This window comes from Rhipicephalus microplus, unplaced genomic scaffold (assembly GCF_043290135.1).
Source record: "Rhipicephalus microplus isolate Deutch F79 unplaced genomic scaffold, USDA_Rmic scaffold_12, whole genome shotgun sequence".
Taxonomy (NCBI): domain Eukaryota; kingdom Metazoa; phylum Arthropoda; class Arachnida; order Ixodida; family Ixodidae; genus Rhipicephalus; species Rhipicephalus microplus.
In genome coordinates this window covers 27,715,575-27,739,241 of record NW_027464585.1, presented here as the reverse complement: position 1 = coordinate 27,739,241, position 23,667 = coordinate 27,715,575, and the positions used below count along the sequence as shown (strand labels likewise).

At 45.9% G+C, this 23,667-nt stretch overlaps 1 protein-coding gene across 1 annotated transcript in view; it reads left to right on the top strand.

The window, feature by feature from the left end:
• Positions 1-11,342, top strand: part of LOC119166703 (methylosome protein WDR77) — a 136,743-nt gene extending 125,401 nt beyond the window's left edge. The window contains exons 8-9 of the mRNA XM_037418025.2: positions 3,484-3,561; positions 11,173-11,342. Of these exons, the coding sequence (XP_037273922.2) occupies positions 3,484-3,561; positions 11,173-11,323 (229 nt within the window). The 3' untranslated portion in view covers positions 11,324-11,342. The remainder of the gene's footprint in view (positions 1-3,483; positions 3,562-11,172) is intronic.
• The last annotated feature ends 12,325 nt before the right edge of the window (positions 11,343-23,667 follow it).

Genomic DNA, 23,667 nt, shown 5'->3' with positions numbered 1-23,667 from the left:
TTACTTCGACATGCCTGGCACCACAACCGTCGAGAAGAACGGGGCGAAGCAAGTTCGCGTGCTGACACGGTAAAACTACAGTGACCGCAATGCTCTGTTACACGTCAGATGAGCACAAGCTTCGCTCGTACCTCATATTTAAATGGAAGACGCTCACGAAAGGAGTAGTTTTTTCGAGTGGTGTGATCATGCGGGCCAGCAAGAAAAATGGGTGCGCATTGCAATCGATGTCTTACGTTTTTTTTTTTTTCGCGGTGGAAATCGGGTGCGCGTTACAATCGAGGGCGCGGTAGAATCGAGTAAATACGGTATTTGTAGATTAAAGGCAGTAAAGACATAAAAAAAGGCTAGAAGCCTTCTGGTGTTCCTGTCTAAAGAACCTAGCAGCGAGTAAAGCCAAAGCTTTGACATGCGCTTCCACGGCAGCCAGCTGTGCAGTCCCATTCATTCACGTGTGTCGCACGAAGACGCGCAAGTTGTTTTGACGAAAATAAATTTTGCTAGTTGTTTTGATGAAGCGAAATTTCTAGAGTATTTGCGCTCCCCTTTAAAGCTCTCAACTTAGTGGGAAACCTACTTCATGTGTTCGGCTGCTCCAAGCCATTAAAACTGCAACCCCGATGTTAGCACTTGAGATTGGACGCCCCCCCCCCCCCTCCCCCTTTTGTTCTTGCGTGATGTCTTTTTTTTTTTCTTTTGGTCCAAACATGGAGTAAATTGTAAAAATGTAAAATAATTCATCGCGTCAACACCCCCCTCTCCCCGCACACCCTCGTTGCAGAAATCTCCCGGATTCAATACTAGAATCCTTGAACTTGGCAGGTATGCTTTTGTTGCATCAGTGCTTTAAAGAAGCAACATTTTTACCTTTATACGTGCTATCTTCAGGCTGCTGTTTTTAGCACCACATTTGGCTTATTTGTTTTCTTTGTGATGTTGTATCTAACCAGAAAGGTACATTGAACAATAATTAGAACTAACAGACAAAAAAGAAACACGAAAGAAAGAGATGCTTGTAGCAGTCGTGGTGTAAACGTAAACGAAAAGAAAGCAAAGTGTACAAAAAAATAACTTGCCACTCGCAGGGACTTGACCTGCGACCTTAGAATAACAGGTCCGATGCTCTACCAACTGGGCTAAACCAACTGAGCTATAGCTACCACAAACAACATCCCTTATACTTTTTTTGGCTTTCTTGTCTGATAGTTATAGTGTTGTATAATGAATAGAAAAACTAGCCATCACAATTTTCCTCTTTTCATCCATTAAGATGAGATGCTCCTCCTAAAACTTTTTATTCAGATATTTGTGACAGCTCAATGAAACTTGCTCCTGTTATAGAGTTTGAGCTCCTCTCTTCAAATCTGCTTTCATCTTTGTATAGCTCATTTGGTTAATGTTTTGCAGAACGTGCATTTAGAAAAACAATGCAGCTTTCTGCAAGTTTAGTCAACAATAATAAACAAAACAAAGCTGTAATAATAGTAAATTTTGCTCATAATGAATTGAGGAATTCAATAATGCAAAGAAACATTCTGTAACTAATGTATACTGGCCTAGAAAAATATTCTAATGCCGAATTTCAGTTTTACCATACTCAAATGAACAAGCTTTTGAAATTATCTAGTTTCATATGCCTTGGAGAGCTCTGAAAGTTGTTTATTTGAATTCAGGACATGTTAATCTTTAAGCATGCCAAGTTTCATTGTGATCCAACAACATGAAGCATACAAATTTTAATGCACAAACTTTAAAAATGCCAAAAAGGGAGGAATTGAGAAAAGCAGGTTTGAAAGTTCAAAAATATGTTTGATACTATACCCTTCAATCAATTGGCATGAAATTCACAGAGAATGTCAGCAAGGCTATCTAGAAAAAGTTAGTTTCAGAATGACCCAGCACCATATGTTGGACCCTGACAGTCTCTGGAAGCTGCCTCGTCTCAGCGGTTTTTTTTTTTTTTTTTGCAATATTGCGGCGATGAGTCAATGCTTCCGGGCTCGTGTGAGATTTTCGGCAGCGGTATGCACTTTTTTTCCAGTGGCAGTGAAAGTATTCTGGTGCACTGGTTTTCGAACACCAAATATTGCACAAAATTGCACAAGCCCGTGTCTGACGCCTATCGCACGCGGTGTGACCACCGACTTCACGTTCACGGCAAAGCTGTCCCCTGCACTGCCACTGGCGAACGTCTCCTCGCCTCCACTTCATGACAGATACACGTGACTTGACGTGTACGTGTAAAGAAACAACAGTTGCAGCACATGCGTCATTTCGGCAATAAAGTTTCGAAAATGATGCCAGTCCTTATCGTCTACTTGCTGATACTCCAATGGACAGCTCGCACCAGTCGCAGTTAGGGCATACTGCGCCGCTGACGAGGTTCTGCGTCGCATCGGCCTTACAAATGAATGTGCTTTCGTGTTCGTCCTGACACTTGCTTTTATTGTCAGCCTTTATCTTTAACTCTGAAGCACTCACGAAGTCATTGACACTAGGAATGAAGCTCGAACAATCCAAATCAGGTGTGTTGCCACTGCCGTGGCTAGGCATAGCAGCAGACAAACTTCCCATCGCCGGCACTCACTGCTTGCATTTGGGGCGCGTTCCCTTGTAATGGCACGGTGAAATGAACTTCCGTAAATGAAAGTTGCGTTTTTCGCCGACATCTCTGGCGGGGAAAAAGTAACTCAAGTGGTTGTGTTCGTCGATGTCTCGGCGAAATCAGGAGAATGAAAAAAGCGAAGTACTTCAAGACATCTCTACAGCAGTTGGTGTTGCTTTCCATGCTCTGCCTGTGTTCATCATAAAGAGACAGGGCGTGCAGACATGGTCACAAGAAGGAAGTTATTACACCTCAAGTGAATGTGGAAATGAAAGAAGACATGAAAACTGATTTGCCCATGCTTATGCGAATCTATCTATCTGGTACACGTGAGGTCTTTGTGAAAGATAATTTATTATGGTTCTTGATTTCATCTTTATGCAAGTTACTGCTAAGTTACGCTAGCACTATTACTATTGTCGATGTGCTATGCCTTAATCAGAAGTGTTTCTTCACTGTTATGCCAGTACAAAACTGCGCATTCATCGAACATTGGCGTCCGCTTACATTCTCAACAATGTCAAGAAAGATTAGAAAGTTGGCGATTTCCTGTGTTCCAATAATCTTTGGTTAATCCGACATTATATCTGCCCAACGTAGTAGCGACTGTAGCTAAAAGAGACCTTCTGAACTAAACTTGTACGGCAACCAGTCAATTTGTTGGGGCCGAACTTCCTTTTTGCATCTGTGTCAGCACGTGCTAATATTTTATAATTAATACATATCAACTAGATTAGCTTTCTGTTATTCACTGTGGCCTGTGTGTTGATGGTAACTTGTTGCATCTGGCTTTGATTTCGCATGCAGAAAAGCCTCAATCTTGATGTAAGATGACAACAGTGCTTAATTCATATGTCTACAACCACATTTTCATGCAGGCCAAGTTTGTTGGCGGTGTGTGCTGATGACTCGATTGTGCGGGTGGTCGATGTGTTGAAGACAGAGGACAGCATCATGTGAGTTGAACAAACACCGATTTTCATACATCCGACATCTTAAAGTCTTTTGTTGCATATTCTGTTGTCATGGCTTTGTTTCTGTAGAAGTCTATGTTACATGCGTGCACTTTATTCTGGGTCATTCTGAGTGAAATGTCTCAGCCCGAAATTGAATCACCAGTGATTCTACTGAAAAAATTTAAGCTAGAAGGTAACTGTGTGACTGATTTTAATAGAATTATCGTTAAAAAAATTATGTGGTAACGTGATGCCCTTTAAATGTTCTGGCGATAAAGAAGAGTTAGGTGGGATTAAATTATGTGTATCATTTTGACGCTGGATTGACGATAAAATGGAGAACGACAAACTATCACACTTTATTAGTTGCTGCAGAATGTAGAGAATTGTCTTTTCCATCCTTGCTCTGGCCAAGGGTTCTCGCGCTGTTTCTTGGTCATTGTCACTGGCATATACACGTCGCATTAATCTCCCTTGTGATGACCTCGTTACTCATCGTAACGAAAGATCACCGCGGGTTCAGGCTTAGCGAGCGACAGAGCCACCACTCTGCGCACGCTCAACTAACAACACGTTCAGCGCGGCACGACAAAACAGACAGTGTTCGATCTTAACAGTAACGCACAACCACTTTATTGCCTTTGGCGGCACCCCAAATGACAGTACAACATCCACTCCCGAGATGCGGGGGAGCAGAGGCTCCCGCACGCAGACTTCACGATGACGGGGAGACCGTGAGCACGTTTCAGCTGGCCATGGCGAGCTAAAAGGGTCCTTCGCGGTTATAGTGCGCACTTTCACGATTGGCCACTGGGCCTGTTCGCATGAGCAAACCTCATACGCGTAAGCCTCCGGCAAGTGCAGCTGGTGTGGCAAGCAATAGGCACCGCTGTTTGGCTTAGCGTACGCTACCAAAGCTAACACTCGGATAAACATGCCTGCTGGGTATGCGTAGGCACACAGGCAGGCTACAATCCGGCAATTCCCAAATTGGACGCAGACGAAGGAAAACCACGTGCTTACCAGGCGCCGGCCAACGGAGGAGAGAGCCTTTCTGGCGCGCACTTGACTTGGCCTCGCCGATTCTCACAACCCCCGAGAACACGTGACACGCCCGCGCGTGGCTCCAGCTATTGCCATGCGCCTTTACCAGAGCACGAGAAAGGGAGAGGAGCGGCCGTACGGTCGAATAGCCCGCAAAATGGTCGCGGGAACGCCAGAGGTCCCCACATCTTTCAAAAAAAACATCATTTCTATAATGCACATTAAGAAAGCAGAAAAAACAGTAATTACTGACGGAAGGCATGGCGTCATCTGGAGCACGTGAACGATTCCTGGCGAATGCCTTCAGTGCTCCAAACTCTGAGGGCTGTCCGAAACATCCTCGCAATTGGCGTCACTGATGGGTCGGAGAACCCTGTAAAGTTCAAAGTATCTCCGTTACACCTTTTCTGAGAGCCCATGACGATGAATAGGCGTCCCTCACCTTGTCGCCCACGTTGTATATGACGGGTCTGTGCTGGAGATTGATTGTCTGGCATCATAGTCCTGTTGTTTGGTGATTCACAACCGGGCAAGTTGTTCAGCTTTTTTTGCCCGCTGCATTAACTCTTCGGCATCTGTCTCACGGGCATCATTTTAATCAACATTGCATCCAACGTTTTTGCAACTTGACAGCCTTATACGAGACTGGAGGGCGTTTTTCTAGTGGTCTCTTCACGAGCTGTGTTGTGTGCGAATATGACATAGGGTAGGATGTCGTACCAGTTCTTTTGCTCTATGTACATGATGACCTTGTCAGCCAGGATCCTGTTAAGACGTTCAGTAAGCCCGTTTGTCTGGGGATGGTATGTCATCCTCTGAGTGGTGCCACTTGTCGGAAAACGGTGTCCTTGACCTTGGCCATGAAAACATCACCGCTGTCGATGATACTTATTGCAGGAGTGTTGTGCCTGAATATAATCGCCTCGATAAAAAAAAAAGTGCCCCTTCAACTCGTCACCGAGCTACTAGTTGTTCTGCCTAGTCCTTGCCAATATTCGGATGTATCCCAATCGACTGGCAATTGGCTCGTTGTGGCAGGCGTGGAGTACCTCACGTCGAAGGGCTGAGGGAACGACGAGTAAGTAGCTGCTGCTGCAAAGTGAGAAGTTATTTTTGTTAAGTATGCCATTTCGCAAGTAGTACGATGCCAGCATTCTTGCAAATAATTTTGGCATGCTATTGGTTCATCCTTTGAGGCAGTCAATGAGCAGCAGCAATTCAGCGTCTTCCTGCTGCTGCCATGAAAAAGCGTCAGTGTCCACGCCACCCAAAAATGCCGTGTTGCCATCGTCGTGGTCTGCTGTTTCAACAGGAGACCAAGAAAGACAGTCGGCATCACCGTGTCATCTTCGTAATTTGTACGCAACAGTGAAATTGAACTCTTGAAGACAAAGACTTTGGCATGCAAGATGACCGTATGGTTCTATAAAATTAGTATAATTAACCAATGAGGCAAATGGGGATCACTCATACTAGTGAACGAGTGGCCGGACAAATATGGGTGAAATTTGAGGACTGTCTATGTTATCGCGAAGCGTTACTGACGGACGATTCAGAGGAGCCTCATTGTATGTATGCCAATTATCGTACAAAGCGTAATCGGGCTAAGGGGGAAATCTCTAGTATTGAGCGTCATCTCCAGTATTGAGCTCCAGTATAAAGCGGGTACGCACTAACCTCGTTAGAACGTGCCCGCTTTAAGCATACTTTTACTGCTTTAAGCATACTTTAAGCATACATTTTACTGCTCCGCTGAACTTTGCAGATGCCACAATGTGCCGTGAATGATTTTGCGTCATGTTGATAAGTGCGCAAATCAACCGATGAGTTGAATCAACTTCCGGGCGATTGCGGCGTTGACATTACGAGTAACCGTCGAGAAAAAAACGAAGGCGAGGTGGCCACCACCGACAAACGCGCCGGTATGACTCATCACTAGCGAAAAGCCTGATCTTAGTAAACATCCCCGGTTATCTGCTCAGGCATGCGTGTAGCATACTATCACTTTACAACTACTGCAGACATTTAGTATGCGACTATCTGATCGCGCTAGGCTGCCGATTGCTGCTGCTTCGTTTTGCGGGACCGTGTTCAAGCGCGCACTGCTTTACGGAAACACAAGCGGCTCACTGTCGTGGAGTTTAGTATTGCGGATCGTGGGCACCAAGAAACCATGCTGTATTATGCCAACACGCGCACTGTACATCAAGCGTAGCGCTGCTGCTACAATGATGCACGCTTTTATTTAGTGACAGCCCAAATGCGCTTCCGTTCGCTGCCAGGACTGCTAGAACATCGCGGAGAGCACATTGCTTGCGGAAAGCTCTTCATCGCCGCGTTAACCCAGCAGGCTTTTCGCCAAATCTGTGCATGGCCTGAAATGGAAAGGGTGTATTCTATAGCAAGGGGATCGGCAGTCACGGTATGCGCAGAGTGAGCGAAGGGCCACACAGAACTAGCCACGCAATAAAAGGTTTGGCTCTCTGCGACTGTACCGCGTTTTAAAAAAGAAAACTGCATCAGTTTGTGCTTTGAAGTAGGCCACGGAACCACTGTATAACGAACATCCGATTCTGTCAATTCTGTCGCTGTACAACGCTGCGTATCCCGGATCCCGCAGCAGTTTCGACATACTCATCGGCGTTGCCATCCCGTGCTATCGGGCAATGGTGCGAGAGTCAGAAACTTTTTAGTACTTTGGCTAAAGGAAAGAAATGGCTTTGCGGTGGGCATTTCAGCCAATAATTTCAGTGGCACCGAGTTTTTTCCTTTGTTGACGGTGATGGCACATGCCAGGAGATGCAAATTTGTTGCTAGTGTTTAATCCATAGTACGTTTAGGGCGTAGTTACGCCGTCATCCTCGGCAGGTTTGGCTGTACACATCGCCTTAGTATAATGAATAAAGAGCTTGACAGATCTTTTCCCAGACAACATCAGCAACATAAGACAGTGCCGGCTTTGGTCATGATGGTGCAGTTAAACTGAAGTCCTTTCGCAGAATTTTCCGAATGTCTGCATGTAGAGGCTTGATGTTTTTCAAAGCCATGACGAGGGTGCTCGCTACCGGGTTAATCATGTAGGGGTGATGCCAGTGGTATTGCTGCTGTAGAGCTCGTTTGATTGCTGTACGAATTTAGTGTCTATTTTCGGTGGGCCTGCAAACAGTTTCTCCTTCACTCCTCACATAACATACTGTAACTTGCTTTTTTCGGGCATCTCAGGGTCTGCCCTACAGAAAAGGTGGGCCATGCCTTTGGTACATAGTGATGCTCTCGTTCAGTCTCTCGTGCACACTGACTGGCTGGTCATGTGCACCGTATTTATTTCATGCGAACATTGACGTCTCCGGGTGCTGAAACGGCAAACTAATTTTATCACATCCCTCCCCCATTTAATAATGGATGCAAACAATTATTTAAGGTGAGTAGCACGATACTGGTTGTCAAATTCTGGTACTTCGACGCTGGACAGGAGTCTTGGGTGCTATGACAGCAAGTTCCACTTGCCTCGCCATGTCTTCCCTGGAATCTTGCCTAGACTCGGTGTCGTGAAGGCGATCCAGAGTTATTGCCTCTGACTCATGTCCAAGCTTGGAGCAAGACCTGTAGCTATTGGGCTGCCTGACTTTTGGTTGTTCCTCTTGGGCTGGCGGATGTGATTCAGATGTCGAGTTGTGATGGAGTTGCAGTGGTAATGGTAGATTGAGCTTGAGCGCCAAGCCTAGTGGATGTTGACCGAAAGGGAGGACAGATGCTTTTACGCATGTTGGCGATTCCAGGCTCGATCATCGGCTCACGAAAAAGTGAAAAGCGTGAAGCTCACCCGGCACCTCCACCAGCGTGAGGATGTGGGATGAACGATTGAACAGAGGACAAAAAACAATCACACTTTATTAGCACTTGAGAATGACAACAACGGCTTCTTTGTCCTTACCCTGGCCAAGTGTTCTCGCACTGCTTCTTAGTCATCGCCACTGGCTCAATGAATGGGCAGCAGTATTCAATCTTGAAACTGCGTACAATGACACATTGGGTTTTAAAGCATTCTATTCTGATTATTCTTTCTGTTGATGCATCAGATAAAACCATGTGTTAGTTTTCTGGCTTAAATAGGCTTAGCAAAGCAGCAAGAATAAATGTGGATTCAAACATGTTTTGTAAATAAGGTGACTGCGTTATAGCCAAAAAAATCATTTTGCTTTTTACCCTTTAACATACTATCCTATAAAACATTTTCAACCAATGTGAATAAATATTTATTTTTAAAAATGTTGTAAAATTTGATATCCTAAAGTTTTAGAAAAAATTACTTTTTTTGGAGATTCATTGAAGCAAGCATTGAGGCCCATGTGATGAAAATATACATGAAAGAGCTCATTATATGCTCCGACGTCTTTTCTTTTCATGTGGAAATTTTTGTTTGTGTAAATTTTGTTTAAAGCGACAAAACTGCTTTCGAACTTCTGGCTTCCTAATTATAAATTTCTTTTCTTTCAGTTCATTTTGTTTTCAAGTCCTCTTTTCACATTTTTGACACTTTAATCGTTGATGCCAAATTAGGCTACGTTGTTGGCTACACTGGCTCTCTTGCGTCAATTTAATGAATGTTGGAGAATAATTTGATCCCAATGAAATGGCACTTTGAGTGAGTTGAAAACTACTGGTCAGCCTGTTTGGAACGAATTAATTTAAGTACTTTGTGCGGAACAAACGGCGACTGAGAAAAGAGACACACGGACAAGTGCAATTCACAAGTCTCCTTTCTTCAGCCTCGTTTGTTCCACGCAGAGTACTTCCATGGATTGAATGAGTTGGTACATGTTCATTGCGCTTCTCCGTGTGTCTGAAAATTTTATAGAAAAAGGAACAATAAATATTTAGACTTACCAATCTTGTGGACATAAAAAACACTAAACTAAAGACACAGAAAATTTTGGTCACATCGCGTTTATTTCTGTACATCATTGTGCTTTTATCTCGGGAGTGCTTGCAAACCGGATGGAATTGTGTGAGAGAGAGAGATATGAGAGACCATGTTGGCACAACTGACTTTGCCACACAATAAGATAAGAATAAACTCAAGCTTCACATGAAATACATGAGCCCATCTAAAATATTCTTAATTACTCAACATAGAAATGGCTATGCTCAGTCCCCAGCTGTTGAAACAGTTTGGCAACATTGGCCTCTCATGTGCAATTCGTAAATGGAACATTCTTACTTTTCGCATGATGTTTAAGCCGACTCTTCTACGTCCGTTTTGCATCACGTTTGTCGTTAATGCTTTCACTTAGTCGCTGCAGTCGCCGTCCATCAGTAACCACTGTACGAGCCACTCAGTTCCGTCGCCCTTAACCCAGTCGTCATTGGTCTGGGAGCTTAGGCCTAACTGTTTTCGGCCTCCGCTTCGTCATGCTACCTGGCCTTACCAATGACGTGGCGCTCCAGGCACTGTCGTGCGGGTTGCTGCCGTTTTGCAAAGAAAATGAAGTGCTGCGGAAGTGATGCTAGCTTCTTCGACCCTCTTCATTTGGCACCGCACAGAACAGTGCATTTTAGCATTTTAGCTAAAATGCACTGTTCTGTGCAGAACAGTGAACAGTTTAGCATTTTATACACTGCAGTCCACTTATGACGCTACCCAAGTTTCAAAGAAATTCCTTCGTTATAACGTATAATTGTTGTCAGCGGGTTGACGAAAAGACAAAATAGAGATCAAAACATTTTATTTGCATGCAACTAAGTTGGAGCAACTAAGTACTGTTTGTTTACAAAAGATTCATAGTCTGAGCTCTAATTGCTTCAATTGAAGGTGGCGCACATCTTTTGAGAGCATCTAGTTGTTTCGCACAGATAAACGGTGAAAGCCCTTTGCCAAAACAAGGCTGCGGAGGGGTTGCATCATCTGTTGAGCCTCCTGCGATGACAAGTCAGGTTGCTCAACCACTTCGTCATCTTCGCTGCTTTCACGTCAGTGCATAGCACGTATGTGTGCAACGGTTGCCTCATCCCCGAGGGATTTGGATGCTTTCACAATGCATGCCATCGGCATGGTCAATACGGCGCGGAAATTCATTTTCGGTGAGGGTTGTAGCCAGATTCGATCATGTCCAATATTTAGGCACTGGAAAATTGCAATAAGTCATTTATTTAGTTTAGAAAGCATACAAAATCGGACAGAGCCGGTGATGGTGAAGTTCGGGCCTGAGACATTTCACTTGGAGAGACCCTTTTATCAATCCAGACAGCTTCTGTGGCTTTTTGTGAAGGTTGCAAAGGTCACTTGATGCTTTGCTTCACTTAAATGGGACCTTTTAATCATAGGATCACAACATCATTAAGTATTTATTTGTATTAACAATTTTTGAAAAGAAATGAGATTTGCATTTCAAAACAATATCTTTTTGTGCAAAGTGAGCCAAGTTTTAAATCATGAGGTTTTATTTTGAATTTTAGCAACCATTGTAAAGAACCATCAAGGCAAAATCCTACAAATTGCAAATCATAAGCAATAATATAATAAGCCACATTTTTTGTGTGATATGAAACCCATGTTATGTTTTGCAGCTACAACAGTGAGGAGCACACAGACTTTGTGCGAGGCCTGTGTTGGACTGGCCAGCACACGCTTCTGTCTGCGGCCTGGGATGGCAGAGTCCTGCAGCATTCGGTTGGACCCTCACCCGAGAGCGGAGATGCACCACCCTCTGCCCAATAAACATATTTGAACTATTGAATTGGTTTTGTTCCTATGGGGCTCAGAATGTGGTCAAGAGACGATTAAAAGATGTGCTAACTGTCCCACCGAAAAGTCCTTTTGAGATGGACTGTATTGCTTTAGAGCTATACTTTACTACACAAAAACAATTTGTTAATTCTCTGCAGACCTGCCAAATACTGGGACACAGAATTACGAAGAACCTGCCCGGGGGGGGGGGGGCATTTTTTTTATTTTTTTGAACAAAAAAGCGCACCTTTCGAAAGGACATGGTCTCCAGGCTTTTCAACTGAACTACCTCTGCATTAGGCAGAGCAGGGTCTGTCGGGGAAAACTTGTGTCGCATGTAGTCGCACACTGTCACAAAGTAGTGCCGAACTGCCTCGAAGAGTTCCTGTTGTTCCTTGGGCTTTAGCTTGTCTTATTTTTGAACAAAGGTGGTGGTCGTCGACTTGGCCCTCCTCAAGAAGTCTTCCGTGTAGGTCTGGTTGTAGCAATGTCCAGCCTGGTCACACTTCACAAGGAGAACATGTCCGAGAGTTTTGTCGGACATGGACGACCGAAATTCAGTTCTTGTTTTCCTCACAAGGCTGAAGAGACGCTCACACTCAGCATTGCTGTGTGGAATTGACAAAATTCCAAGCATCACCTCAGCAATTCGGCTGAACCTCAACCTTCCATCTGCAGTTCTCGGCTGTGACACCATTCTCCACTGGGCATCCACTCGTTCTTCTTGTAGAATATGGGGAGGAAGATCCTGAGCCTGCAACTTGGAAAACTCTACCTCCAGTGCGTCGACCGCTTCCATTTTCGACTCTCCCGGTTGGAGAGGTAGCATCGCTGGAAAAGAGTCCACAAAAAAAGCGAACCTTTCGGAAGGACATGGTGTCCAGGGTTTTCAGCTGAACTACCTCTGCATTAAGCAAAGCAGGGTCTGTCAGGGGAAACTTGTGTCGCATGTAGTCGCACACTGTCACAAAGTAGTGCCGAACTGCCTCGAAGAACTCCTGTTGCTCACTGGGCTTTAGCTTGTCTACCACAGTCCTAGTTTCCTGTCCAATGATGAGGTCCTCGTCCCCTTTCTGTGCCTCCCTGCTATGGTAGTCCAAGTTGAGCAGCTCTGGGCTTCGTTTCAGCCACGAGGGGTTTACAAATCTTGAGAAAATGTCTCGAAGAAGTTTCAAGAGAAGCGACCGTAGCACGTGGATATGGGGAGCTTGTGCTTGCAAGGAGGGGTTCACTTTCTCGAAAATGGGAATAATATTCTGTAAGAAGAGACAGTATGCTCGGTTGGTTTCCAGGCTGAGGAAAACAAAAAACCGTTCTTCACGTGTTGCGCAGTGCTGGTCAGTCTTCTGTGTGCAGGAAACCTTGGCTTTTTTCGCTGGCACTGAAGGAGCCTGTGTCAAGTTCTTTCTTTTCGTTTCGCACTGATCAGGCTTTTCTGCTGGAGCTGTTGCTTGCTTTGCTGCTGCCTTTGGGATCTGGTATGAGTCAAGAAAGCTGGGACTCTTTTTGTCCTTCACTTCATGCAAGAAGAAGCTCAACAGAGGCTTCCACTGATCCAGGAGCCTGGTCAAGCATTTCCCAAGAGATAGCCATCGAGTTGGGACATGTTTCAAGATTTTTCTGAAGTCTGCATCATGAATTTACTGAAACTGCCTCAAGGCCTCCTTCCTCTTAGCACTCTTTTCCAGGTAATAAAATATATCTGCAAGAACTTCGTCCACTTTTGCTGGAAGGCACTCTGCTCCCTTCTCGGCTGCCAAGTTTATTAAGTGGCATGCGCACCCGATTTTAATCAAATTTTCTTGGACTTCCGTCAGCATCGCTGCCACACCATTTTTTTTACCAAGCATCACGTTGGCGTTGTCGGAACAAAACGCTACACAGTTCGTGACCGGTATATGAAACGACGCGAGAGCCTCCAGAATTAGGTTGCCTATGTTGCGACCACTTGCTTGTACCGTCAACGTACACAAAGAAAGTAGTCGACTCTCAACTAGGCCAGACTCCCCCACGTATGTCGCCACGATCGGGTACAACTGCGAGTGGCCATCATTACTGCCGTCGATGGCAACCGAGAAAACTTTTTGCTTCAAAGAACTCGCTATGCGCTCCTGAGTATGGTTTGCCATCTCGCCAACAATTGCACTTGTCTTGGTTCTTGCACAGCCGTACCGCTTTGCGACATCCGAAGTAGGGAACATTTTGCGTAGCAGGGGACCCACGTGGTCAGAGACGGTCAATGGAAGGTTATGTTCCAGCAGAAACCCAGTGAAGAGACATTCCACTCGGATCACGTCACTATCAGAGTTCCGCTTTGAAAAAAACTGACCCAGCTGCTGCTGCTTTTCTTGGCATTGCACGTGACTTACGTGTTTCTTGGATGAAACGTGAGCGACAACGTCGGGTTTGCCTCCGTGAGAAACGTTGATGTCGCAGCCACACACCGCGCAGAATGCAAAATGCTTGCCCTTCCTCGATTCCGTCTCTGCAGGTTGTAGCGTCTCCGCAAATCGCGTCTCCGCAGGTTGTAGCGTCTTGCGTCATTTCGCTGTTGGTCTTTTATGCGCAGACGAGCAAGCTGCCGGGCTTCTTCTGCGCGCTGAAGGTAGGCGGCCACGTCTAGGTTGTTTTCATCGGTGACAATAGGCAGCATGGCGTCCAGGGTAGTAACGGCATCCCTCCCGTGGACGAGATTAAATGGTGTCATTTTAGTGGTCTCCTGCACCGCGGTGTTGTAGGCGAAGACCATGTAAGGCAGAATTAAGTCCCAGGTCTTGTGTTCTGTGTCCTCGTACATAGCATATCGGCAATGGTCTTGTTCAAGCCTTCCGTGAGACCGTTTGCCTGCGGATGGTACGCAGTTGTTCTTCGATGATCTGCATGACTATAATGTAAGATTGCCTGAGTAAGATCAGCCGTAAACATCGTTCCCCTGTCTGTTATTAGTACCTCAGGTGTGCCAAGACGGAGGAGAATTGATTCGACAAAAAATTTGGCAACTTCTACGGCTGTGCCGTTCGGAAGGGCCTTAGCTTCAGCGTATCGGGTAAGGTAATCAGCGGCCACTATAATCCACTTGTTACCGGATGTTGACGTGGGGAAAGGTCCAAGCAGGTCCTTACCAATCTGTTGGAATGGTCTCGACGGGGGTTCAATTGGCTTGAGAAATCCAGCTGGTTTTGTTGGAGGTCTCTTCCGGCGCTGACATTCACGGCAACTCTTGACGTACCGCGCAACATCTTACGAGAGGCGGGGCCAGTAGTATCGCTCTTGAATTCTGTGGAGTGTGCGTGTAAAACCGAGGTGGCCTGCAGTGGGTTCGTCATGTAACGCTTGTAAAATTTCTTCTCTGAGGCTGCTTGAGACGACAAGAAGGTAAGCTGCCTTATTCGGTGCGAAGTTCTTTTTAGCGACCACCCCGTTTTGCACACAGAAGGAGGATATCCCACGCTTGAACAGTGCAGGTGGTATGGAGGCCTTTCCTTCGATGTAGTTGATCAACTGTTGCAGGATCGGGTCTGAGCCCTGCTGTAATGCAAAGGTGCTGCTGCTGATAGGCCCAAGAAAGGCATCGTCGTCTTCATGGCTTGGTGGTGCGCCGACAGGGGCTCTTGAGTGGCAGTCTGCGTCGGAGTGCTTATGACCAGGCGTGTAGACCACTTTCACGTCAAACTCCTGAAGCCGTAGGCTCCATCGAGCGAGGCGGCCAGAAGGGTCTTTTAAACTGGCCAACCAGTACAATGCAAGATGGTCCGTTACGACTTTGAAGGGTCTGCCATACAAGTATGGGCGGAATTTCGAGGTGACCCATACTATCGCAAGACACTCCTTCTCAGACGTGGAATTCCATAGTTCACTTCCAATAGTTCACATCCGCTTTCGACGGTGAGCGGCTTGCATACGCGATGACGCGCTCGCAGCCCTTGTGCTTCTGAACGAGAATTGCACCTAAGCCGATGCTGCTGGCGTCTGCATATCTCAGTTTCGGCATTTTCATCAAAGTGACCCAGCACCGGTGGTGACTGTACACGTTGTTGAAGTTCTTTGAATGCCTCACGTTGCGCAGCTTTCCATTTGAAAGGGGCGTCCGACTTCGTGAGCTGCGTCAAAAAGTCAGCAATGTGTGAAAAGTTCTTGACGAACCACTGGTAATAGGCGCACAGTCCTAAGAATCGGTGCACTGCTCTTTTATCTTGCGGCTGAGGAAACTGTGCGATAGCGGCTGTCTTTTCGGGATCTGGTCTTACGCCATCTTTGCTTATAATATGGCAAAGGAACTGTAGTTCTTCATAGGCAAAATGGCATTTTTCTTGCTTCAGTGTCAGCCCTGATGACTTAGTTGCGTCCAGTACCGTCCGGAGCCTTTTCAGGTGGTCGCTAAAGTTGGAAGCGAAGACGACCACATCGTCCAGGTATACGAAACATATTTGCCACTTGAGACCTGCCAGTACTGCGTCCATTAGACGCTGGAAGGTTGCTGGAGCGGAACAAAGTCCAAATGGCATCACTTTGAACTCATACAATCCATCCGGCGTGATTAAGGCGGTCTTTTTTCGGTCTCTTTCATCAACCTGAATTTGCCAATACCCTGTCTTCAGATCAATGGACGAGAAGTACCTTGCATCACTAAGACGATCTAGGGTATCGTCGATCCTTGGTATAGGGTACACGTCCTTCTTGGTTACACTATTCAACCGTCGGTAATCGACGCAAAACCGCAGGCACGCGCAACACTATCCGCAATACGCTTCGCGGCAATATACACAAACTTTGTGTATGTGTCAAGTTAGCACCTTCACTTCCCATACACACCAAGCTTGAATATGCGTCCCTTATATCGAACCCCCACCATCGTGAAGAGTGCGTAATCCAGTCGGGCATTAGAGGCGATGCAAGAAATATATATATATATATATATATACGCACAAATGACACACGAAATGTGCTCACAGGTAGAGATGAACGCAAATAAGCGTCTGAATTGTTACTTAGCTGTGTCTGAAAAATGCGTCCTTTTCGCAAACGGAGACTGCAACCATCGCAGTGACCTTTGTGCCCCCGGTAACTATTACAGAATCGTTCTGGTGAAAGCCGAAGGCTAGCCAAGACTTACGATCGTCACCACTGCGAGATAAGCACGCGCGTTAGTGTCCACCCTTCTGCCTTTCCGCAGGGCAAAGTACGCGTGTTAGATGAGAGCGCTCACCGCCGCGTCGTGACGATTTGGCGACGACCGCTCATTGCGCCGTTTCGCAGATAATGTTGACAACACGATAGTTTCCCCCGAGATGCCCGCAACCTGCGGTAAATGGTAGATATAAGTAGCTTGCCATTTGAACGTTAAGGAAGGTGCTTTTTTGTGGCTCAGTGGTAACTGCCTCGCGCTGACATTTAAGAGTTACCACGTTCGAATCTGCGCGTCTGAGTATTTTTCTCAAAAATTTTTCTTTTGTGCGTTTTTGTATATGTATTGTAACGGTCACTAAACACACAAAAGCAAAATACACTTTAACATGGCTTTAACCTGGCAGCCATTGCCATCGGACTCCTGTTCTCCAAACACTTCGTCTTCCTCGTTCTCTGTCTTGTGGCTTTCCACTGCTAGTATCCCACTACCCGTCAGTTTACCGCATGAAGATATATATATATATATATATATATATATATATATATATATATATATATATATATATATATATATATATATATATATATATATATATATATCCATACTGCATTATTCTCGAAGTTTATAACTTTTATTACGGTAGCCGGAAGAAACTCTGATCATCTATTTCACACGCAACACACACACACACACACACACACACACACACACATATATATATATATATATATATATATATATATATATATATATATATATATATATATATATATATAATACATACGGTAAGTGACGGCGACATTGGCGGCAAAATTCACCTGAGAGTCTCCATACAATTGCCTCGCAATAAAATTTTACGCGGTACTGTCTCCTGAGTTGACGAGAAGGAAATTCGTAAGCCAACATTTGTTGGAATGGGGAGTGTGAACGTTTGTATCAATTATAAATAAAGCAAACCACTTTTCTTTGTATGGGAGATATTGTGTGGAGCAGCCTTGAAAGTACTAGATTCTGTCAAGGTAGTTAAGAGACTTATTTACACGTATGAGGCCATCGAGAACCTACTTCCCGGAGGAGGACCCCGTTTCTCACTCCTGCTTTCTGGCGCTTCTGCTTCATCGCCTGCTCCATCAACACATCGCGATAGAATTAACATTCCCGGCTGCGCAGCGAAGTTGGTCGTGCAGTTCCAGGTGCTTGCACTTTCGGACAGGCCTTGTTAGGATAACGCCCCCTCATTGTTCCACGGTGCAAGAATGGTTGTCACCACCCGATTTGTTAGCTGAATGATCTCTTTGACGTTATGTTGTTGCCGGCTTGTCTTGTCCTGATGAGCTGTCTGCTATTCAAGCTGGCTCATTTCGCGAAGCTCCTCCTTCAACTTGTCATGCAGACGCATGCCCTCCTTTACAGCCAGCTCTCTAAAATAGGCAATTAGGTTCAGCGGTCTCATTCAGCTGTTGTGCTTCTACCGCTTGAAGTCGCTTTTTGCCAAAACAGTCCCGCAAGTTCTTCCTTTCTAGGTTGCCTTTGTGGTGAGGGAGTTTTGTCGCCTTGTCCAATGCTCACACTATAGTTACTGGACGCGTATTCAGCAAGCGGTACGAAATGCCCTTGGAGCTTCTGGATGACCTCATGGTGTGACCGTATGCACGATCGCTGGCAGGTTGCTATTGCCTGGGTTGACTCTCGAAGAGTTTTCAGGTTATCCAATCGCACTGCACTTCATGTCGCCTGCTCATGTGCACGTTCCACAATGTCATCTGGCTGTTTCTGTCCTTGGATTAATTTTCTGTGGTGTCGTTCATCAACGATCTCCATCTCGGGGACCAAAGAGGTTGCCTGCCGTAACTTTTCTTCTGCTGCAAGCAGCAATTTCCGCATTGGCACTGCACACTGACCAGAGGAGCTGCGTTGCTCGCACTGCCCCGTCTCAAAGTTTCTGACATTCGCTGTTAGGGGCACTCATAAAAGAGACACGTAAGCGTTTCTTTTCTAAGTGCATTTATACATAAGAGCATCGGTTGGCAAAGGTTGGCATCGGTTGGAACACAGGCCCCTGTGGCTAGCATTTTTGGATATCAAGGGAGCGTACGATAGTGTGGTTCAAGAGGACTTGTGGGAAATACTAGACACACTGGGTGTGGAAGATGGAGTCACTAATCTTTAAAGGAAATCTATAACAGTAACAAGGTAGTTATAAAGTGGGAAAAACAGGTATCCAAGCTCACAGAGATGAAACGGGGACTTAGACAGGGGTGTCCACTGTCACCCTTGTTATTCATGAGGTACCTACAAGAATTAGAGGTCAAATTAGAGCGAAGTGCACTTCTCTTCAACCCCTCTTTAGTCAAACAAGAAAAACTCGGTGATCAGGCACTACCAGCATTAATGTACGCAGATGATATAGTGCTAATGGCTGACAACAACGAAGATTTGCAGAGATTGATAGACATCTGCGGTAATGAGGGAGTTAGGTTAGATTTTAGATTCAGTAAGGAAAAATCAGCAGTCATGATTTTTAATGATGACGAAGGTAGTGAGCTTAGAATACAGGAAGTCAGGCACGAGATAAGAGATAAATACAAATATCTGGGCGTATGGATAAGCAATGGGACCGACCCCTAAGGGAACACGAAATATACGGGACGACTAAAGGCAACAGGAATGCAGTAGTGATGAAAAATAGGGCACTGTGGAATTACAATAGGTATGATGTTGTGAGAGGAATATGGAAAGGGGTCATGGTTCCTGGGCTGACGTTCGGCAATGCGGTCTTGTTCAGGAGGTCAGAAGTTCAAGCAAGATTAGAAATTAAGCAACTTGGAATAGGTAGGCTTGCTTTAGGAGCTCACGGGAATACACCATATCAGGGAGTACAAGGTGATATGGGATGGACATCATTTGAGGGCAGGGAAGCTAGCAGCAAGATAAAATTTGAGAAGCGATTGAGAGAAATGGGGGAAGAGCGTTGGGCTAGGAAGGTTTTCAGCTACTTGTACATGAAGAATGTCGATACAAAATGGAGGAAGCGAACCAGGAAGTGGAGTGGTAAATACTTAGAAAACAGCAGGTGGCCAAACCAAAAAGAACTATCGGTTAAGAAGAGAGTGAAGGAAACGGAGACTGACATGTCGAGAATTGGCATGATTAAGAAGTCCGCACTAGAGATCTATCGAACTTTTAAGCAGGAAATTGCCAAGGAAAGAATCTATAATAATACTCGGGGTAGCTCTCTATTGTTTGACGCCAGGATGGGAGTATTGCGAACCAAGACATATCACGCCAAATACGAAGGGGTAGACACAGTATGCAGTGCGTGTGGAGAGGAAGAAGAAACTGCCGAACACTTGATAATGTTCTGTAAAGGGCTTCACCCTAAAGTTCAGGATGATGGCGCAGAGTTTTTCAAAGCACTGGGGTTTAGGGACAGGGAGGACAAAATAGACTTTAAGCGGGTAGAATTAAGTAGAGGGAGGTTATCTGATTTAAGGCTAAAGTCAAGGCACGAGTGAAAATTAAACCCTTCACTGCAAAGTACGAATCCTCAACCTCACAATATCAAGAAAAAAAAGATGAATATAATGGTTAGTTCACTAAGTATTACGGCCAAGTGGCGTTAGCCATCGCCCGATCTAAAGGGTACAGCGACATCTATCGATTCATCCATAGCGCACACGTCCCCAATGTATCCCGGGCATAATCTGTCCACGGATGCAGCGTGCGATAAGCGCACGTTGCGTTCTATGTTCACTGATGCGTCTCAAGGCTTCTTTTTTTTATCTGCTAGGCAATGTCCTAGGCTATGTTTTATCCGCTAGGTTTTCTCGCCCAACTTCCGAGCTGTGCGGACGTGTTTTCGCGCGCTCCACCTGTTCGGCAAATTCAAGGTCGTGCAAGGTCGGTTGGTGCAGGAGCAGTGCGCAATGAGAGATAAGTTTCTACATTTCTTTGTGTTTGTGAACACCATTATTATTTTTTCTCTCATAATAAATAACTTGCGTTTCGAGGTCTGTGGGTGTGCGGCACTGGCAAGGTTGCAGTGCGTTTGACCACAAGAACAGGGTAGGCGTCTGTTTAGAAGAAGTTCGGTGCACCCAGTTAGTTGTTAAACAACTAGAGCCGAACTTGAAGGGGACCTAGTGAGAGGCTACTGGCGAAATTGAACACGTATGTGTACGGTGTAGGTGGCAGCTTCAAACAGTTGTTGAGGTAGGAGAGTTAACGGAGGCGGCTGGATAGCAGGATTAGGGTTAAACGTAGGGCTGTCGGGCGCACGGTCCTATGGTCGGGCGGGCGATGGCTAAGGAGGCTAGAAAAACCACGAGCGAGAGTGAGCTGGTTAAGTGCGAAGAATGCAAGCGCTGGTCCTGCATAATTCAGACAGAATTCTCGAGTTTGGCCGACGCGCAGAATGCAAGCGTCGTGTGCAGGCTGTGCGGGGCACTGAAATTAAGGCGGCTGTGCAGCGCATGGAGGCTCGCATCGAGGGGCTTCAGAGGGAGCTTAGGGCAGATTGGCAGCAGAGGATAGAACTCGAAAAACAGATCGGAGCGTCGCGTGAGCAGCAGGAGGCTACCGCCAGCCTATTAGAGCAAATGAAGGGCGGCCATCGAAAAGAACGGGAAGGGCAGACCGATCTCGAGCAGCGGGTAAATGAGCTGATGGCGCTTTGCCCCGGCCCCGAGCGGTGTGACACGCAAGGCATGGGTAGCGGAGAAGGTGACAGGCGGGAAGTGACAGGGAAGAAGCGAGGTCAGGGGCCGCAGTGTCTGGCCACAGCACGGAGGCTCCGAGAACATACAGCTCGGCGGCGCGGCAGTCTTCGAGCAGGGCAGGAACACAGGACAAACGGCAGAGAGAGAAACAGGTGAAGTAAACAGGGGCGCCATCACAAACAGGAAGCCAGCGATTGCAGCGTAGAAGGGTCCTGGGGGGGGGGGGGACTCTAACGTGGCCAGGGATAGAGATGGCGTCTTCAAGACAGTGAAGGAAGACGGGAAAGTGAGGGTGGAGGCCCAGTCAGGGAAGGGCATAGTGAATGCACTGGCCAAAGCTTGGGAGGTTGTAGAAAACTGCATGGAGGGCGAAAATCTAGTCATTATTCATGCTGGGCTCAACGATGTGTTGAAGGGCAAGGACCAGAACCTCCAGAGAAAGTTAGAGGATGGGATGCGTAAGCTCCGAGAAGCCTCTGGGAGTGTGCATGTGACCATATGCACAGTCCCAGAGGTGTATGGGCAGCCTCGTGAGATTGAAAGGAGGGTAGTGAAGGTGAATTGTGTGATCAAGGGTATGAGCCGGCAACTCGGATACAGTGTAATGGAAGTTAACTAAGACGTGTGCGAGCCCGGCGCGGGCCCCTTTGCACAGGATGGCATTCACTACTGTGGTGCGACGGGGCAGGAGGGTCGGTAACAGAATGGGTCGCCAAGCCATAGCTTTTTTAGGGGGACCCAGAGCCCCGATGCCAACAGTGTAGCCAAAGATGGACATAAAGGGGCACAAATATCCAAGCCACAAGAAGTCTGTGGGAGAAGAAATCGAAATCGACGTAAGCACTAGGACCGAGCTAAGTCAGACGTAGGCTACAATAACATGCTGGGTGGCAGGAATAGGTTAAAGTGGGAAGTGATAGAAGAGCAGTTGAGGCAGGAGGAGCTGATGGTATATGGGGTTGTGGAGACACATCTTCGGGACATGGAACAACCACCCTGCAATCCGGACTACGTATGGGAATAATGCAATAGAACAGAAGGCAGCAGAAAGGGGGGTGGTATTGGGGCATTCATTCATAAATATATGGAATGGCAAAGGGTCAAGTAGAAGTGCAAGGAACATATATGGCTAAAAGGAAAAGTGGCAGGGCAAATGACACTCTTTGGTTTGGTGTACTTGTGGACGGGAGCAAAGGCCAAAGAGAAAGACCAGGCAACATCGAGATAATATATAAACGACGTTGAGGAATTAGGAGGAGAGTGCGAGATATTTATACTAGGAGATATGAATGCGCACATAGAATATATAGATGGGTATACTGACTCAACAGGCAAAATGATCATATATATGTGTGAAAGGCATGATCTGATCATTTGTAACAATACTGAGAAGTGTGAAGGGCAAATAACATGGGAGGTAGGAAGGCTGTAGTCGACGATAGATTATGCACTGATGTCACGTAGGATGTACGATAGGCTCAGGGGAATGCACATAGATGAAGGTGGCTCCAGAAGTCTGGATGGTGATCACAAACGTATCAAACTAAGTTTTCGAAGAGCAGTGAAAGTGGGAAGGAGACAAGATGACCAACTACAGGAAAATTTTCATTCAGAGAGGCAAATAGCAATTGCTACTAAATTCAGAAAGTAATCACTGAGGATAATAAACAAGGTGGACATACACATATCTAATTAAGCTGTTTGAGCTAGAGTTTGCTAAGGCACGTGACAAGTCACCCCAGTAAAGAAGACACCGGCCCAAGAGTTGGTGGGATGAGGAAGTTGAGAGGGCCATATTAAAACGTCAGGAAGCCTCCAGGGAACACAGACATGCTAAGCAAGTGGATGAACCGACAGATGATGTTGAAAGAAAATGGGAAAACTTTCTAAGCTCTAGAAGGGCATCCCTCCTATTAACTGAAAAGATTAGAAGAAAGGGTGCTCAGTGGTTGGCAGTACAGAAAAAGGACAGAAAGGCAGCTGCGAAATTTGGGAACCATCATAACTTCCTAAGAAATGAGACAAGCCTAGAACAGAGGTTTATAACTACAGCTCAAGGTGGTAAGGTAGAAGAAGGCGAAGCTATTAAATTTATAAGAACAAGGGTGACAGAAAAATTTCAACAAAAAGCGCCTTATGCACCACATTAGACAAACATAGATCAAGTGGCGACATTCTTACAACGAGAATGGGAAATGGTTGAGAAGAGGGTTCTTAGTAGTACATCAACAGGGCATTCCAATTACGCTGATATAGACATTGGGTCAGAAGTCTAAACAGACTTTGAGAGGGGCAGGGTGCAAAACAATAATCGATGGTGAAGTCCCCGATGGATGGAAACTTAGCAGGCTGAGCATGATCTATAAAGGGAAGGGGGCCAAGCGGACATAAACAACTACCGTCCTATAACAGTGACATCAGTGGTCTACAGGCTGGCGATGCAGATTATAAAAGAAAGACTGCAGGCATGGATAGAGGTTGAGGGGGTG